Raw genomic sequence first — 20,069 nt, 5'->3', positions numbered from 1 at the left:
AGAACATTTCACAGGATAATTTCAGAACTGTTCGAGAGCACATCGACGTAATGCTCCTGTACTGAACGGCAATTTCAAGTTAAAAAATCTGACGGTATGTCGTTGAAGTCTAAAATTCGTCACCCAGTCACTAAAATCTACGTTCAGAGTGCTCACCTTTCTCTTCATTTAACCCAGTGTTTGCCACCTGATTCGTGAGTCAGCGTATGCAGTGTCTTCGATGAATAATCATCCGTGATGTCAGACTCCGTTCTCAATCCGTTTCTAACCAAGTTAATTCTATGCTATTCTATGTTAAGATACACTCCGTTGATCGTAGGGGAGCGTTCAGTTATTATGGCCGGGGGGGGGGGGGCGGCAAATTCATCCTGCGCATCAGTCAAAAGAAGTGAACCCCCTACCCGTTGTACCAAAAAATTGATGACCCCCCTTTTAAGATGACAAAAATTTCATGACCCCCCTCACATTGCTTGAGTAAAGCTGCACACACAAACACCTCGGGGTGGGGTATGGAACGATAGAATAAAAAAAAAGATCTTAGATTTTTTCAAATGACCTTCCTTTCAAACTTACAAGGTGTTAATGCTCAGATTTCCCCTTCTGACTTGCTAAAATTTTGAAATTGCCCTTCACAGGGGTTGGACAGAAATTACAGGTGGATCGCAATATTTTTGCGCAAGCGTGTGTGTACAAAATTTTGATATTTGGATTTAATTAAAAATCAGCTGTTGATAATGTTGATTCACTATACGTGGTAATGTATGAGAAAACTATGTAATACTGTTTCAATGCAAAACTATATCTATAGTATGCATTAGATATTTGATAATTTACATAAATGTACTTAAATGAAATAGGGTTGTTACAACTGGCATGTAGACAAAAAGTTTGACTTTAGAATTTCACCAAAAATGTTCATCCACTATACATGGGAGTCTATGATAAAATTGTGAATAATGAAAAACTTGGTATACTTGTGCATAACAGGCGTTCAATAATTAACATAATTGTACTTGGTTAGAATATGATGGTTAAAGGTGCATATTATGTGTACAAGATATCTGATTTGAATTTCACTGAAAATGTTCATCCAGTATACATGGGAGTCTCTGAGGAAAGTATGAATATTTTTTTTCCAATACAAAAATAGGTAAACCCGTGTATTTATGTACTCTCGATTATTGATATTAATGTACTTGATTAGATTTATAGGGTGGTAACAAATGGATGTATTTGCCAGAAATTTGATTTTGGAATTATACCAAAATGTAGATTCACTGTACATGGGAGTCTATGAGGAAACCATGAATAATTGTTTTCCAATACAAAACTATCAAAATCTGTGTATTTATAGACATTTGATAATTCATTTTAAAGTACTTAGTTAGCCTAGGATGGTTAAAGGTTGATATGTGTGCAGGAAATTGGATTGTGGAATATCACCGAAATGTTGATTCGCTATACATCGGAGTCAATGAGAAAACTAAGAATAATTTTTTTACAATGCTAAACTAAATTAATTTGTGCTTTTATAGGTGTTTGATAATTGATACAAATGTACTTGATTCAAATAGGGTATTTGAAAGTTCAGATGTGGACAACAATTATGATATTGGAATTTCACCTGAAAGTATTATTTAACTTTTCATGGTACTAGTAGTCTCAGTACAGGTAACTGTTAAATAATTTTCCTGACAAAACTTGCCAAATCTCTAATATGTAAGTAATAGGATTTGTTCATTGCCCTCAGTGAGCTCGATTTACAATAAGACGAGCCTCAGAGTTGCCAAGTCAAGATGTTCATGTGACAGATAATTATACTTTTGTTCAGATTTACAGTTGAATAACTTCAGAGAATGAAATTATGCAACGAATCATTTTATCTCCCAGAATATTTCTGAACACTGAAACTGCTTTTTGACGGGCGGATACTTATGAAAATTAAGTGACCCCTCCCCACTCTGAGCTGTTTGAAAAATACATGACCCCCCCCCCCTTTACAGTTTTCAGATTTGACGTGACGCCGCCCTGGATTTTGCCGGCCCACCCCCGGCCATAATAACTGAACGCTCCCTAGCAAGAAAGAGACGTTAGACATAGAGAGACCGACAGTAGCGCAGAGAGAGAGAGAGAGAGAGAGAGAGAGAGAGAGAGAGAGAGAGAGAGAGAGAGAGAGAGAGAGAGAGAGAGAGAGAGAGAGAGAGTGAGAGTGAGAGAGAGAGACAGACAGACAGAGACAGAGAGACAGGGAGACAGAGAGACAGGGAGACAGAGAGAGAGGGGGACTTCAATCCGGAAGAAGTTTTCCAGAAATCGTTCATTTTAACCTATTTCAATATTTAGCGGAGAAATCTGTGTTTGGTTGACTATCAATGAACCTTCTCAAATCGAATGATTCGGCAAATTATGCTCATCATTATCTTTCGATGTCCAAAACTATTGAGATTTAGTGGAAACTGTCTGGCCAATTTTCGTATTATATTTCGGACAAAACTGCTAGAGAGTTTTTACCCAATCACAAATACACTGTCGTTCTATAACAAACACATTACGTGAATTATATTACCATACCCTGTCCGTCGCATTTTAATTAGTCGAGCTGAACCATGTGACCTACCACAAATACGCAATAATGGTTTATTTATGTGCCCTTTGAATATGAATAATATCGTAAACATCGTAACTTTTCAGCTAAAACGTAAATTGTAATTTGTACAAAGACCATAATTAATCACAAAATAAAATGGAACACTTGTGGACCAATTCAAGTTTATACCATTTTTGAAAAAATCTCCGGATTTGCAAATTTTTTACAGTGCGCACTACTCACTCCACTGACAAGTTCTGGGGTCATGTTGTCATTCGCGTTGGAAATTATCGTAAATTTTGGTGGTTTTGGGGGTTCGTTGATAATAAAATGGAAATAACAGACTCCGCGCTGACCATTAACGTTTATTTATGGGCGCGGGGGAGAGAAAAGCCAAAATTAACGACCTCGGCAAGCCTCGCCCGTTAATTTTTGACTTTTACTCTCGAAGATAGTGAGATGGGATTGCAGCATATTTTCATGGAAGGCACAGATTGGCGAAGCACATTAGGACACGTCAGACATTAAGGTCGTTCTGTCTCGACCTTTTACATGCCAGTAAATTCTGAGTGTTTTATTTTTGCCCTCCCGAATATATATAGCTTATTAAGTAAATAGAAGTGCATTTATTACAGGGCAATTATAGAGGTCCTTGGTTTGTAAAAATATCAGCAGACCTGTAGCATTTCTCCAGATCTATCGGGGCATGAGAAAAAAGTACGTTTATGATGTGGTTTAAGGGCTGTCGTGTCGTTTGTTGTCGTAACGCATTGCTGTAAATCTGAAATATAATTTGCCATGGATTTATTTTCATTCTATTTTGCTCGTACAGTTTTTAAGGCCAAATAAAAAAAATGTTTGTGTTTCCAGTAACATGCTTCCGAAAATTAGGGTAGGCAATTAGGGTAGGCAGCATTTTTTTATTTTCAATTTTGTTGCTGAGACCCATAAAATTCGGTGAATTTAGAAAATCTGCTCGTTATTTTTGAAAATGCGAAAAAAATGTCTTTGATCGGCGAGGTTACCGGAAACATATTTTTATTTCGGCTAGTCTTCATTGGCACATCAGCTGATCGCTGTCAGTAGAGCGGAAAGAAATGACAACCTTGACCTGGACTACCCGGGATCAAGGTAAGTTACCTTCGTTCGCAAATGGTTCGGTGACGCAAAAGCTAAAATTAAGGCATTGTTCGATCGTGCAGTACACCCATTCCAGTAATCTTATTTGAGTACACTTATTTTAGTGCATTCATTTCAGAACACACATTTCAGTACACCAATTTCAGTACACCCATTTCAGTTCGCCCACTTCAGTAGTCAGGACACTCATTTCAAAACTGCTTTAAAATGAATCAAGTCCGTGCTGTCGTCATCGGTGCTGGTGCGAGGGGAAACGAGTATGCAACATTCGCACTGGATCATCCAGATAGATTAAAGGTAAGTATTAAAGGGTTTATAAGCAATTAAATCATTATCTTTGTTGTCCCTTGTGTGAAAAGGAGCGTGATGGCGGTAGCACTCATTATGCAAAATGCCTCCGACCACTCATGGATTTCTCTATCGTCAAGAGGCTTCAAGAAACGTAGAAACAGAGAGAAAGTTCCGAAACATCTAGCTTGCTGAGTTGTGTTTCTACTGAAAAAATGTGAGTGACAACATTCGTCGTCACCTTAATTATATTGCGATCTATAGGAGAGTTTACTAAATCTGATAGACTTTTCACAATACATTTCCCGTAAAAGTTTGAGAAAAAAACAGTTCATGACCATAAAATTGCAGTTGATGAAATGGCTGTGCAAGATATGGATATTGTAGGCAAAATCTATATCATGTGCACACCAATCAGTGATTCGCAAGGTGTTTATATCACGGTGTCCTCATAAACTTCGTGTTGGTTCTGTGAACAGATTTAAACAATACCTTTCAAAATAATTGATCTACGCCTGGTAGTCGACCATATACCATTGTTGTTGCTATGGCCACATTATACGGTGTAAAGGGAAACACATTCATGTAAATATATTACAGATTGAAACCATGGCCGGTGGTGGCCGTTGCCTGGCTTGATCTGCATCAACGTTTTATTATGACGTGTACAGTGTGGGCGATGTTCCTCCAGTTATCAAGCCCAGGCTTCACTACATCCTGTTATCAGCTCTTCTCAGTCTACTGCAGCTGCCCCCGACTTGGGACGGGCGGCGGTGGGTTGAGCGCTTTGGTCCGGGAACCCTCCCTCTCCAGCTGCAGATACTGTCTTGGCATTCAAAAAGGTGTTTAAATTACCATCTACAGGTTGACTTCATATATTTGTTTTGAAGCTAGGAACTGTTGGTGAAGTGTGTGGATTAATCTTCGTGCTGAATGGATACCATAAAACATTTAATGTGCAAAATATGATTTCTGAAACCGTTGTAACTTTTCACAGGAAGCACTTCTGAGCATCATGCTTCAACCTTATGCCATTGTACCTCCATACTACGACACTCACTTTTATTGGTGTAAGAGGCCAGTGCGAAGAAAAAGGCTGGTTGCCGATCGGAATTTCTTTATAAAACTGTGTCGATACCGTTGCCATTGTGTAATTCAAGCATACATATTTACAGGCCTTACTCACTGTCTATGGTCAGACTCACAGTGCGTACGCTGTTGAATACAGTATTTTATGTTTTAATCAGCATGATATTTTCAGGGCACGTTTGATACATTTTCACTCCCCTGTCTCTCATTGTAATTATCCACAAGATGTCGTTTGAAAGCCCGCTGAAAATAGAGAGCTTTCTCAGATCATGAGTTCTAGTTCGAGGTAGAGTTCAACGTACAGAAGAGACAGCAGACATAAGGATATTGTTAGTTCAGCGTTTTACCTGAAGTGATGGACCGCTCAACGTAACGCACAGATGCAGTGTACAATATTGCACTGACGCAACTACAAAAACATCGCTTATAGATATAGCAACCTATATTTTCGTTGTTACTGTAAATGCAAATAAAAACCTCATTTATTCGAATAGCGAATTTCTTAGAGCTTTCTTTCGTTAGAGCTGTTTTTGTCGTAGTATATGTTGACTTTGAGACAGGGCTTTTGAGTCGGCCCTTCGCTAGCACCGCGCTCAAAGCATAGGGGCCTCAGGCTCCGATGATGATGATGATGATGATGATTAATCATTTAAAAATGAAGAAAAATAAAAATATATTTGGACTCAGTAAAGTTGTTGTTGTTGTTGTTGTTGTTGTTGATAGTATTTGCAGAACAGGACAAATTATGCGCTGCAAAATTCAATACAGCCTCACTGTACCCAAGGGAAGTCACTTCATTTTCACACACTTTCTTTTCCATCGCCAAAAAATGCACCTAGCAAGCATCGAGAGTGGTAAAATTCGACGTAGGGTCAAAGCACATTAGTCCTTCTCAATCATATTCAAACATTTTAACCATTTACCGATGAAAAGTCACAAATCGGCAGGTTTTTGAAGTGACATCCCTTGGGTAAAGTTAGGCTGTATTGAATTTTGCAGCGCATGTGTATAGCATGGAGGTAGCTTACCTCCATGTGTACAGTTAGGCTGTATTGAATTTTGCAGCGCATAATTTGTCCTTTTCTGCAAATACTATCAACTACAACAACAACAACAACAACAACAATAACAACAATAACAACAACAACAACAACTTTACTGAGTCCAAATATATTTATATTTTTCTTCATTTTTAAATGTTTAATCATCATCATCGGAGCCTGAGGCCCCTCTGCGTAAATACGGGCAGTAACGTCGCAAAGGCATATAGTGGTCAATTCTCGTGAGCTAAACCTTTATCCTGATCAACGACGCTACGATCAAATTATCTCGGTGTAATTCTTAATGCGTTGCCGCATGCAATGAGACCCGTAATACTTCGAAGACGAATCTACAACGACTTTACAAAAATTTCAAAAACGAGCTGATGGCGCAATATTTGGAGTAGATATTTCAATGTCTTCCCGCTCCCTTCTTTCAAGAGTTCATTGGCTACCTATTGATTTCCGTATCGATTATTTTGTTGCTGTTCAGACATTTCAAATACTGTATGGTTTTGCACCTGTTCTGGCTGGTCGCTCCGGTGCTCACTCACGTTCGTGCGTCACTACAGTCAAAAGATGGGAGCGTGTAAAGATTACAGTACTGCTGTGAGTGTGGTAAAGAATTATGAAGTCGATGCGCATTTTTTGCTCACGTGTTGACACACGTTGGCATATGTCGCAGTGATGTCTGTCTGTCTGTCTGTCTGTCTGTCTGTCTGTCTGTGTGTCTGTCTGTCTGTCTGTGTACTCAATATCTCAAAAATGGCTGATCAGATGAGAATCAAATCTGGTACATAGATTTAGTTTGCAAATGGCAAGAACTGATTAGTTTTTGGTGGGTGTGGCTTGCTTACTTTTTGCTCATTTGCATAATTAATGATTTTAGAAAAAACTGATATATATTGACAACGACCGCACACAGTTTGATGAGATTCGCTACAAATGTTGATCACACCAAGATATATCAGCTTTGAAAGATATTAAGGGGTGACGTGAAGGATAATTACTAATTTGCATGTTTAATGAAATTTCCTAATTAGGAGTATATATCTGAATTTACTCGATCAAAATTGACGAAACTTGGTATGCATATTGAAGATACTATGATTTAACCTTATTGAAAGTCATTAAGCATTTTTACTACATCCAAATCCCAATTTGCATATTTAATGAATTTTTGAAATTAAGGATATATATTTGAAGTTACATGACCAAAGTTGATGAAACTTGCTATGTGCATTGAAGATACTATAATAGAACATTATTAAATGTAATTCAGCATTTTTACATCAGCCAATTCCTAATTTGCATATTTTATGAACTTTCCTAATTAGGGGTATTTATCTGAATTGATGAGACCAAAGTTGATGAAACTGGCAATGCACATTAAAGATACTATGATAGAACATTATTGAAAGTCACTAAGCATTTAAACTTTAGCCAATTCCTTATTTGCATATTTGATGAACTTTCATAGTCAGGGATATTTATCTGTATTGACTTAACCAAAGTTGACAAAACTTGCTATGTACATTAAAGATGCTACGATACGACATTATTGAAAGTCATTAAGCTTTTTACTTCATCCAGCTCCTAATTTGCATATTTAATGAATTTTTGAAATTAGGGATATATATTTGAATTTACATAACCAAAATTGATGAAACTTGCTATGTACATTAAAGATACTATTATGTAGGCTAACATTATTGAAAAGCATTAAGCATTTTTGCTTCAGCCAATTCCTAATGTGTGTATTTAATTAACTTTCCTAATTAGGGATATATACTTGGATTTATTTGATCAAAGTTGGCATGACATGCTATGTACATTGATGATTATACCTGGTTATACCAATATTAGAATCATTTGGCACTTAAGTTTTCATGTCAGCTAATTTATAGTTTGCATATCTAATGAGCTTTCAAAGTTTGGAATATATAGTTTGAAGGACTTGACCAAAGGCAATTAATTACACTCGCTATATAAAGTGGTGATACAATGATAACAGTCAAAGAAATCAATTATTTTTATTTCAGCTAATTACATATTTGAATACTTAATGACCTTTAGAGGTGAATCTGTGGTGAATATTGTATATTATGTTGATCATAATTATTTCAATGAAGTTGCAAACATGTGGCAAAGGTTCAAATTTACACATAACTGCAATATATAATGAAACACGTGAGCATTTACAGTTCATATCTGGTGCTATTTGTCATCTGTAACCTCCATAAATGTAATAATCTGCATTAATGTAACATCAACCGTAATTGTAATAAAATGCACCCATAAATGTAATATCACCCATAAATGTAACAAAAATCAACCATAAATGTAATAAACACACCAACCATGATTGTAATAAATGGTAACCATAAATGTAATAAAAAATCACCCGTAAGATGACTTGGCAACCATATTATAAATGTATAATAAATCTATTTTTTCATCTCAATCCTGTCAATTGAAGAATTAGCCCTTAAATATTTATCTATGAAATACGAAAGCGACTCCACACATTGTTCTTATCTTAATTGTTTGTGTTTAGTGTGTTTTGTGTATTTTGAAAGTGTATTTTACGTTTCGTTGTTTGGAGTATAGAACTGATTGGCCACAGTCGTAATCTGCGTGTCATGCAGTCGCTACTCTAGAGTGGAGAGACTGTATAACATTACGATTCTTTAACGCTGTTGCCATACTTTCTCTATCAGTTGCCTCGAATTCATCTTCAGTTGATAAATTGTATTGAATAATTGATAGATTGTCTGTATTCCTATGTTGTCCCACTCGAAGTTTGTTCCTTCACTGGGGATACTAATTTTGTTCCACTGTGTTCAAAATAGTGTTCGTATCGTGTTTACTAGATTGAAATATAGATACATGTTCTCGCCAACATGTTTTGTGTCGTAAGTTTCTGTTCTAAGTGTGTATATTTCTCTGTTGTTTGTTCTGAGTCGTCTATTGTAAAGTTTTTGTGGTATCACTGGTTGATGAGCTATTTTGACGCCTTCTTATTATGTCATCATTAATGTCTTGAACTGCTGTTCCACTTCCTATATCTAACGGTTTGATCGGTACCTCTGAAAGTGTTCTCAGTGTAGTCTGTGTTTCGGAAAGGAAACCTAGTTTCAAGAAAGTGTACAATAACATTACACAAGTCTTATTGAAGCTTATTATTTACTCAGGGCATTGATAAACAAATGATTATATATACAAGTTCAAGTTTATTACATTTATGGCTGAGTTTTATTACATTTATGGTCAATTTGTTTATTACATCTGTGGTTCCGGGTTGTTACATTAATGGTTGACTGTTTTATTACATGGTTGATTTAATAAGCCTTACAATTGTGGTTGATATTACATCCGTGGAGGTTATCACATTTATGGAGGTTACACGTACACGCATCTCATTTCTGTTTCTGATGTCAGCATTGGATCATTATCATGCAAATGTTCACCGCAATCTGAAATGAAATATTGAACGTTGCTTTTTGATTTCATGACGCAGACTCCAGTTCGAAGAAGGTCCCTTCTCCAAGGTGAACACCATTTACTGTTAGTCCTATGTAAAACTGATTCCTTGAGAGTAGATGCATTCTAGGGCCACCTATGATATATGACGACCCACAACGATGCTTGGGCGTGTATTGTCCTGTTTCTTTCACATTCACTATAAGTTTTGTACCAATTTTATGGACAATGACAAAAACAACTCAAATGAAACACTGAAGTCGACCCATATATCATTAAGGTAGCTACATACCTTTTAGACACTTTCAGATTTTTATTTTTTTCTCAATTGAACACGTCCCAAACCCCAATAAGAATACATTTTCTGAAAGCCCTGATATAGAGCTATCCGACCAAGCACAGTACACGGTCATTATTTGCATAAGAGTCACGTGACAAGAGTTTTGCTGAACCTTCAAAAAACCGGTTTTTCCCGCCTTATGCGAACACGCTGCAAGATATCCGATTGGAATTTCTTCATTGACAAGCCTTGACAATATCCTTCAAAACCGTGTCTGGGATTTTCTTTATATGCCTTTGTTTTTTTTTAATGCACTCTTAAAGGTGTTAGATGAAGGTGCTTTTCAAGGAATTTTAATTATCACGCCATATAATTTGAATGGAGCCTCCGGGAAAAAATCGCAGACACAGTTTTGAAGGATATTGTCAAGGCTTGTCAATGAAGAAATTCCAACCGGATATCTTGCAGCGTGTTCGCATAAGGCGGGAAAAACTGGTTTTTGGAAGGTTCAGCAAAACTCTTGTCACGTGACTCTTATGCAAATAATGACCGTGTACTGTGCTTGGTCGGATAGCTCTATATCAGGGCTTTCAGAAAATGTATACTTTATTGGGGTTTGGGACGTGTTCAATTGAGAAAAAAATAAAAATCTGAAAGTGTCTAAAAGGTATATAGCTACCTTAAGCGGATTAGCCACAATCTGAAAAACTCACTGCTGCAAATACTCAGAAAATGTAACTTCATTTGCTATTATTCGTAATGTATGTTTACCAAGACACACGGCGGAAAGGATTTAGACTGGCATCACGTTTCATCTCATAGATGCGGGTATGAGTGACTAAACTCATTATGACATCATTGACCTCATTGAATCTGTGTTGTACTCTAGCCTTTCATCCTCATGGACATTGAACTGTATATCTGCGTGTCCTACATACTGCGGACATGTGAATGCGTGGCAACCTTGATTACGTTGGTATGTAAACCCAGAATGGCGGATTGTTCACCACACTTGGAAGTATGGTCACTAGTTACGTCAATGCTATGTCTAATGTCCAAGTGATCACCGCACTCTTCGAACTCAGGCGCTACGAGCAAGATGTTTTGTAGTAATAAATTGCTAGTATAATTTCACTCTTGTCTTTATGGCGTTTACATATTTTCTGTGAAATGTCGCAATTGATTACATCGTGTTTTTGGTTAAACGTCATGTTCATTATGTACTTTCATCAAGTTATCGTTCTTGGCGCGAAGATGGCTAATTCAAATTCACAACCGTAACTATCATAGCAGCCCATCGAAATATGGAAAGTTTTCGGTTTACGATAAAATTGACAAATTTATTGTATTCCTTTGACAGATTGTTGGTGTGGCAGATCCGATACCAATCAGGATGAAGCGTATGCAATCACTTTATGAAATCCCGGGTGAAAATGTCTTCTCGGATTGGTCGGACTTCATAGCGAGAGACAAATTTGCTGATGTCGTCATTATTACAACTCAAGACAGACATCATAAGGTAGGACCGTCTCAATTACTATTTTTTAACTATTTTGAAAAATTCCAATTGAAGTTTCGATTGTGTATGCAAAGCTATAATTTGTAAAGACAGTCGAGGACGTCGAACTAACCTTACTCAAAAAACTGAACTTTTGCAGAAACCTGCAGTAGCGTGCGCTGACAAAGGCTACCACATACTGCTAGAAAAACCTATGGCTGTAAGTACTACATAATTTATGAATATTACTCGGTCAATGCCGAGTCAGTAAGTCTTCTTCTTCTACAAACGTAGTCATCGAATAAAACGTTTTATTTGTCAAAACCAAAAGACAGGGAAAAAGTACCAAGCATGTTTGTTTACGTCCTGATTCCAATTTAAGTTCACCAAGGAACCCGGTCTATCATACAGGGATTATACTCTTGTAATCCTCAACATTGTGATACAAACGCTAATGTTACGGTGGTCACGGTGAAGGTCGAGCTACTGCAAATCTCAGTTAATCTATTAACTGGGTCATCACATGTTCTGTATTTATATCTGTGCGAATTTTCCGCTTTTCAAAATAGCCCATGACCTACAATTAATGTACTAAATCATTGTCAAGAGGTCCGAAGAAAACTTAGCTAAAACGTGGCAAATTTTAGGATGTTAGGTTCCCCCGACTCTTCGGGCTTCTTGACATTCTCACAGAGTAAATCGAAGGAATAAACTTCAGAAACTGTTGCGTCGATGGTGTGACTCACTGCAGATATATAAAATGAAAGCTACCTAGTAAAGTTATCGACATATGCCACGCAGCTTGTGTGTTAGTCTAAAGAATTGTTTGAAAAGAATGCAATGTTACCGAAGGAGATATTCTGATAAATATCTACAGTATCAATGATTAAATGCTAAATTTCATGTAGACGTAAAATTTTTAGATTTTATTTCTCAATATTTCTTTTATAATTTAGTTTGTATATATTGATCAATTATGAATTTTTCTCTTCTTCACAGTATAACGGCGTTAAGCCCTAGGGTTTTTTGTTACGGTGTCATATCATTAACTTGTTATGTTAATGTACATTTGCTGTTTCCAAGGTTACTGAAGAAGACTGCCAAGAAATCGTTGAAGCCTGTGAAAGGAACAGCGTTATGTTATCTGTTTGTCTTGTGTTTCGGTATCAAGAGTCCAAGGTCAAAATTAAGGTTAGTTACAGGCCTTGGTAACGGATATGCTGAAAATATTGACATTGTATCCTTTATAGCAAATGAAGGCAAATATAAGAAATGTTTGACATATCATAGAACGATTGCCGATTTATCTGTTATGGTTAATAGTAAATATTTGAGAGTACGATCAATTTGTACTGAAATCAGAAAAAATGTAATGTGACACGTTAAAGGAATATTATCCGCTTATTCAACAAACAGAGGTACTAGGTTATATAGTTATCGTGGTTTCTCAATGCAAAGTAGCTATGTCTCTCCTTTCAAGCCATGCCTCCACATGTTATTAGTAAGGAAATGTAAATCTATGAATATTATAGCCAACGTCCCTCCATAATCTCTCTGTGCAGGAAATTATAGAGAGTGGTGCAATCGGAAAAGTGGTAAACATTCAACATACAGAACCTGTAAGTTAATAAAACTTTTTTGTTTCTTTATATTGTATCCGGACATATTGGTACCTGTTTTATTTCCCAGTCGTTGTATCTATTAAATAATTCGTTGTAATTGAACCCAACAACAGTCCTTAGAGACGGGATTGAAGAATTGATCTATAACTCGTCTCTACATCGAAGACTTGTGAATTTTGTTATAATGATATAGCACGAATACAAGAATACTAATCTCGTTGAGCTCTAAGAGAAGGAAGGTAGTAAGAACTGTGGGAAACAAAACAACGAATGGAAAAGAAATTCAGTATTTCAACGAACGTGTCTTGATGATGCGACGAAAGAAATCTGAGGACAGATGGTGACGGAGGTTGGCCGCGCGCGGTTGGGAGTGAACTCCAAACTGAGGGACAAGTGTAACTGAACGATCGTTCTCCAATAAGTTGTTTTGTATTAACACGTGGTATTCTGATTAGAAGTGTGTTAGAGGAGTTACAAATAAAATTTTAATTACCTGGCCACAAAAGTTAATCTTTCGACATTTTCTATAGCATATTGTGTGTGTGATATTACATTGTGTGTGTTCTCTACTGTCTATGGTGTGACAACTGATGTGGAAAATGACCTACAGCTGTGATTAATGACGTAAGAGCGGGATCGCAAACCGTCAAAATGTGATTCCGATCGTCGTTAAATAGAGTAAAACGACAAGATAACATTTGCCTCGCTTTTTGTCCACAGGTCGGATACTTCCATTTTGCTCACTCGTATGTCCGCGGCAATTGGAGGGCAGAGAAAAGCAGTGCGTTCTCGTTATTGACCAAGTCATGTCATGATATTGATCTCATTTACTATTGGATGGGTAATAGCAAGTGAGCATTGCCAGTTTTCCGTTAAGACACCATTTGAAACGAATCCAAAGTATCAGACCCAGCACACTGCACTGATCAAGACTTTCAAGTTACTGCATGTGTGTATCAAAAAAACCATTGAAAATCTAACATAAAAGCTTCCCGATTTGATAAATTGTCAGACTCAGTCGATGGCTAAACACATGTAATATGGCGCACTACAAAATTTACAAAATCAAAATTAAACAGGTCCAAGAAAATATGATATGCAAAAACACAGCCTGGAATCTAAGAATCGCTATGCAGCTGTGTCTTACTGAATCTTTTAATAAGTGGTGAACGTTAACTCTGTGTATTTGTGCCACAACAGAAACACATAGTTCGAGATGGAGTCATTTGAAATGGCTAAGAACATGTTTTTTTTTCCAGAATATAACATGATCCAGAGATGAAATGTTGTCGGAGGAATCATCAGGCCCAACAATATCCTGACTCAAAACATTTTTATACAGGTGTTAACTGTATATGAACAGTACCATCTATAGTTTCACAAGTATGGGCTTGGTCCGTTCTTTCAAACTGTGGCCCCAGTGATCCATAAGCTGCAGAACCACCGATCATTCATGCAAAATGCCCAAAGTACCAATATTTAGAACACGGCCTGTGGAGGGACCTTGTTCAGAAATTATGTTTCAAGTCAAAGAATAATAAAGAAAGTTTATACCTTTACATCACACAGGTGTACACAGGTATCGTCGTTCGGATCGCTGAACCATTTTAGGAAAGAAAATAAGGTAACGACTTGATTATGCTGCTTTGTAGTCTGCGTTGAAAGGAAGAATGCATTCATTGGTTACAACGGAAAATACGTTCATCAAGACTTCCTCACGCATGCTCAGACCAATTTCTCACACAATCGTTAATGTGCGTATTATATTGTTCATCGACTTTAATCTAGCCAGTGTGTGCGGTCATTTTGTTACGACTTTCCATATAAGGAACACTTTGCAATTGTGACATGAGTGTGAAGACAGTTTTCTGTAACTGTACATAGACGTTTATAAAATTCATCAATTTTCGAATAGAGTCTTTACGGCCGTTCTGCATCATCTCTAAGGGAGCCGTCTTTATTTACAGCCTGGGAGGGTGGTCGGAGGAATTGGATCGGAAACTCCGAAATTTCGAGTAACCCACCCCCTTGCCAATCATGATGAGTTTGAGTAACCCCTTCTCTAACTCAAAAATTTTGACTGACCCCCCCCCCCCTAGAAAAGTTAAATACCAATACATGTAGCTGTAAAGTTTACACAAATACAGCAATAGTAAAGACCTTTCAAATCCTGATGTACCCTGCTAGATTATCATCGGTTATCTCATGACGCTTGAAAAAGGCGAAAACTAACAAAATGAAATTCAAAGCGACAACAAAATACAAATATAAAAGTTCACGCTATAACCAGTATCCAACCATAGATTGTTTAATTTAGATGGGTATCATAACAGGGTTTTCACTAGGATATCTGACTTGGCAGAATTTGAAAGTACAGGGGGACGACACGCGAGAGGCTTAGGGGAAAGGCGTCAGAGGGGGCTGTTCCCTATCTTGCGTGGAATATTTTGAAAAATTGATATGTGCAATGGTACAGTGTGGTGCAATCTGAGAGGTGTTTCAACTTATTTAGTACAAAAATTTGAGTACCCCCTCCCCTTCTCCCTTTTCTTCCTCTTCACATTTCGAGCAACCCCCTTGAAGTTTTTATTTTTTTAGTGACCCCCTCACATTCCTCCAAGTCCCCAGGCAGTAAATACTGACTGCTCCCTAAACGTATCACGTGGTAAGGGTCAGTATTGTCTTTACCGAAGCGTAAACTTACAAAACGACACCATACTCTAAAACTCGTTAACAGTAGTATTTGTCCTAATAAGAGCAAAATTAAATGTCACTCCTAAGGTGATTACAATCATTCGTATCCACAGATTTCACGAAGGTGCATTTCCTGTTGCCATAGTGACGAGGTTGAATTAAATTAATCAAAGTACTCGTGTACAAAGTACAAAACGATTGCCTTGTAAGTCTGTATGGTAATCTAGCGGAAACTAGACTACTGACAAGGACATCTAGCCATCCTAGATTTGTAAGTTTTCTTCAAAAGCATCTAATTACATGCTACATCTTTCATTGTCAATAGTGCTATAGCTTGCAATATTGAATGTACCTAGATTATTATAAGCTTTATACATAATCACATTTTCTAATCCTCACGTCTTTGTGATAAATAATTGACATTATCTGCACCAAGCCTGTAGGTGCCGGATATCGCTGCTCGGACTGCAGTGTCGAAGGTGGTTGTCCGTACTCTGCGAAGAAAATATATATGGACGGAAAGGTGTGTAAATGAAAGTATTCTGTTGTATTGCAGTGTCGTTTCCTTAGCAAGCATTTTACCTTTCGCCTATCGTGTATGATAGATCGAAGACTGCTCGGTACATGAGTGAACATGCATACGATGAATATTTTAAACCTTGATTGTCCCATCTATCTTTTCATCAGAACCCAAGCGAGTGGCCAACGAATCTCATAACTGACGTATACGACATAGAAAACGTGACCGATGCATTAAAGAATGGACCATACGGAAGATGCGTCTACGAATGTGACAATGACGTCTGTGACAACCAAGTTGTAAATTTCACCTTTGAAGGAGGCAGGACAGCATCCTTTACGATGGTAGCTTTCACAGAAAAGATCTGCGAAAGCCAAACCAGGATATTTGGGACTAAGGTGCGTAGTAGTTAACAAGTAACTATATTTGATGACGCAAAACCTAGATGCGTAAATAAGTACGTTTCCGTGCATTTTTGAATAACATGGTCAGCGTTGAAGTTGTGAGCTAACACTGACGAACTTGAAACAAACAACAAATGAATGTGTGACAAAACTGATATAAGAAAGCAAGTAAGAAGTAAAGGTAACAAAAGAGCAATCGAAAGATACAACCGGGAAATGTGTTTTATTTCAGATCTATGCAACAAGCATCACATTAAAAACAGTTTGTTTGATGATTTCCCAATTCTTTCAAAGTTAAAACTTCATTCAACCGATGATGACGCGGTAAAGACAAGCACCATATCAAATATTAAATGAATGTGATACCAAGTTTGTCGATGACAAATTTGACCTGTTCATTATCCATATTAAAGAAATAAATGTATACTGATAGAAAGTGTTCCAGAGTTCACAAAAGAAACCACTCTGACTCTTCACATTCATATTTTGGTTAGTGAGGTGTTTGTGCCGTTTCAGGGAGAGATTACATGTGACGGCTTCGGACCTGTGTACGTTTATGACTTCAATACTGGGACAACATCCAGCTATGTCCATTCCCAAACAGCGCCACCAGGCAGCCATCTGTGGGGACATGGATGTTCTGATTATTTTCTAATGGATGCTTTTATACGCGCTGTGTCTGTAAGTAAAATATTTCAATTCGACGAATTCTTTTTAAAACAACAAAGTTTCTTCTGCTGTATTTTGGTCGCTGATAATTACTGTACTATTATGTCTACATCTCATATTTTATCATTGTTATTTTTCCAGACAAACGACGCTTCCTACATCACAACTGGTCCCCACGAGTCACTGAACAGCCATCGTCTGACATTTGCTGCGGAACAATCAAGGCGGGAAAACCGAGTAGTTACGATAGACGACGATATCGCGTGCAGTATGACCCGAAACACCAATGTAAATTGAATCACCTTATAATCTGGCTCGAATCTCCAAATCAAACGTTTCGTTTTTCTTGGCAACGTTTTTTCAATTATACATCGCAATTACTCAACAGCAAGTTTTCCTTCCTTTTTTCTTGTTAGTTTATCCACTAAAATGCCATTCGCATGGTAAGACCAACTGTTAATATTTCTCATGTGCAGATAGTATTTTCATAAGTAATTTTAGCTATTGGATCAGATAGATAATTAATAGTTTTCATCGTCAAAGTTTCCTTACGGTTCGTAAAACATTGCAGTGAACATGACATCGTTTTCGTCACTTCGTCACATAGATACTAGATAACTTTATTGCCATTATGTACATGTACATTAGGAAATTGTCTTGCTGTCGTCACACAAAACAACACATCAGATATTAACTAAAGCACTTTAAAAACCGACAATAAAATAAAAAAAGTAATACCAAGGAGGCATGAGTAAAAAAAGAATATAAAATCCTATGGATACAGGTAATAAAAATACAATTGCGATCTGAAAGTATTCGAACAGCACGTTGATAAAAACTATTGCTAAAACATGCGGTATTCACTTTAAAGGACCGATAGCGCCGTCCAGAGGGGAGCAATTGAAATAAATCATGAGCTGGATGAGTGCTGTCATCGATGATGTGTGAGGCCCTGTTAGCCACACGCTGCCGATAGATATTATCAAGGTATAATACAGTCCTTACAAATTACACTCAGATATGAAACATTACAATATTTTTTATGAATTTCATAAAGACTAGAAATGTACACTTTAAGTTTCGTAAACATTGTACTTTTAATTACCACCATAGACCGAAGAAAAAGATATTTTTGTGGGAACCATATCACCTATAGAGGGCAGAGAAAATAGAAATACTCATAATTAACTCTTCATCGTGTAAAATTCTAGTATCACTGCACGATGAGTTCAACGATAATGCTACAGTAAAAAAATGATATGTGGTATGCCGGTACCGGACAATTTTTTCTTACCATGCACATAATTTTCCTACCTTTTCCGCACAGGCACAAAATCTGCAAGAAAATGTGTACTGCCACACTTCTGCCAAACTCTATTGAACAAAGTTGAATCAAATATTTGTGATTAATAACTCATGTTGCATGACTATGCCGAAACCGCGGTTTAATTTTTTTGGTTTTATTTTGCTTTTTGTTCATTTTTTGACTGGTATATTGCAGAAAAGTGAACCTTGTCTTGTGACACGAAGTGCGAGCCCATCATGATCTGGTGTTTCCTCATTTGCTCTAAGACTATCTCGTACAGCTATAAGACATGTATACAACATAAATACAGAATATAAGTGTACACCATTCTGTTAGTTTTTGTCAGTGCCTTTCACAATGAGAAAATTAAATATTAGAGCTGGAATTGCTGCATGCTTTCCTACAGGACTTGAAGCGCTACCTAGCAGGGACTGAGTTTTTGTCCGAAATCTGCAACTGAGCTAGCTTGTCACGTCAAGTGCCGACCCCCGTTTCTGTCGCTGGCGGCGCTGTGCTATTGACGGAAGAACTAGCTGTCATTAGATTCAGTCATTGGCTTAGCACCAAAATCATCATGCATAGGTTCTGTTTTTTTCATCGAATCGTGTTTTGTATTGTATTTGTTCATTTCTAGATTTTCGTGTTTGTGTGTGATTTCGATTTGTAAGTATTTTGTATCCTATACACCAGTAAAATGTTTGATATTTTATTGTGCGGCGGTGTTGCAATGTGTTTAGTCACCGTTGCAAATGCAGTCTACCCTTTTCAAGCATTGTTTTATCCATCTCCATTTTTTATGGTTAACAAGTATTAAACATAAGGAAATGTACGGCACACCGATTTCATTTTAAGACATGAATATTTTATCAAGGGATGATTTTCATCAATTTACATTTTCCTTCCTCCAATTTAAACGTTTCCTTTACAAAATCTGTACAGTTGACGTATGTGTTGGTTGATTCATTCTAATGTTGGTCAAAGTCTCCGAATAATTTTTCAAACCCTTTATGAATTTACGAAACAAATGGAAAGATGGACTCATTAAATGTGTAGACACTGGCATATTAAAATTCACTTTATACTTGATAGATGACAAACGGTTCTGCTAGATCATGCGCGATGCGAGCCTGAAATTAAGTATAGTAGGAGGCATTCTGTCGTGTTTATCTCACGAAAGTGATCTGTAATTCAGCACCAATGTTTAGAAAGTCATCACATAAGTAATGTAATGAGCCATGTTCTAACTCTACGTAAGTGAGAACACGATCATCAACTAAGAGTTTCCATGGCAAAAGACACTGTATAGGGGCTCATCATTGTGTACATGGATAATTTGAAAAATCATGGCATACTTGGTATCAAGCACAACTTAGGCTATTTCACCAACAACAGTGATGCCAAGCTCAAATACAGTGATGTTGAGGTGATTCAAATGCTATATTTCCTAAT

General features: G+C 37.1%; 1 protein-coding gene across 3 annotated transcripts; it reads left to right on the top strand.

The window, feature by feature from the left end:
- Positions 1 to 3,671: 3,671 nt before the first annotated feature.
- Positions 3,672 to 19,712, top strand: LOC139150827 (putative oxidoreductase YteT). 3 transcript variants are annotated; one of them, XM_070723229.1, is made up of 11 exons: positions 3,672 to 4,024; positions 11,268 to 11,426; positions 11,566 to 11,625; positions 12,489 to 12,596; positions 12,968 to 13,024; positions 13,748 to 13,878; positions 14,597 to 14,651; positions 16,158 to 16,244; positions 16,409 to 16,639; positions 17,162 to 17,326; positions 17,456 to 19,712. In XM_070723229.1, exons 1-11 carry the CDS (start codon positions 3,935 to 3,937, stop codon positions 17,609 to 17,611), a joined length of 1,299 nt encoding a protein of 432 aa, XP_070579330.1. In that variant the 5' UTR covers positions 3,672 to 3,934; the 3' UTR covers positions 17,612 to 19,712. The 3 variants fall into 3 exon arrangements, with proteins under 3 accessions (XP_070579330.1, XP_070579331.1, XP_070579333.1); XM_070723230.1 differs by lacking the exon at positions 3,672 to 4,024 and adding an exon at positions 10,774 to 10,883; XM_070723232.1 differs by lacking the exon at positions 3,672 to 4,024 and adding an exon at positions 10,931 to 11,016.
- Positions 19,713 to 20,069: the final 357 nt, after the last annotated feature.

Source organism: Ptychodera flava, chromosome 15 (assembly GCF_041260155.1).
Source record: "Ptychodera flava strain L36383 chromosome 15, AS_Pfla_20210202, whole genome shotgun sequence".
Classification (NCBI taxonomy): Eukaryota; Metazoa; Hemichordata; class Enteropneusta; family Ptychoderidae; genus Ptychodera; species Ptychodera flava.
Note: the sequence above shows the minus strand (reverse complement) of the source record. Positions and strands in the feature narration are given on the sequence as shown.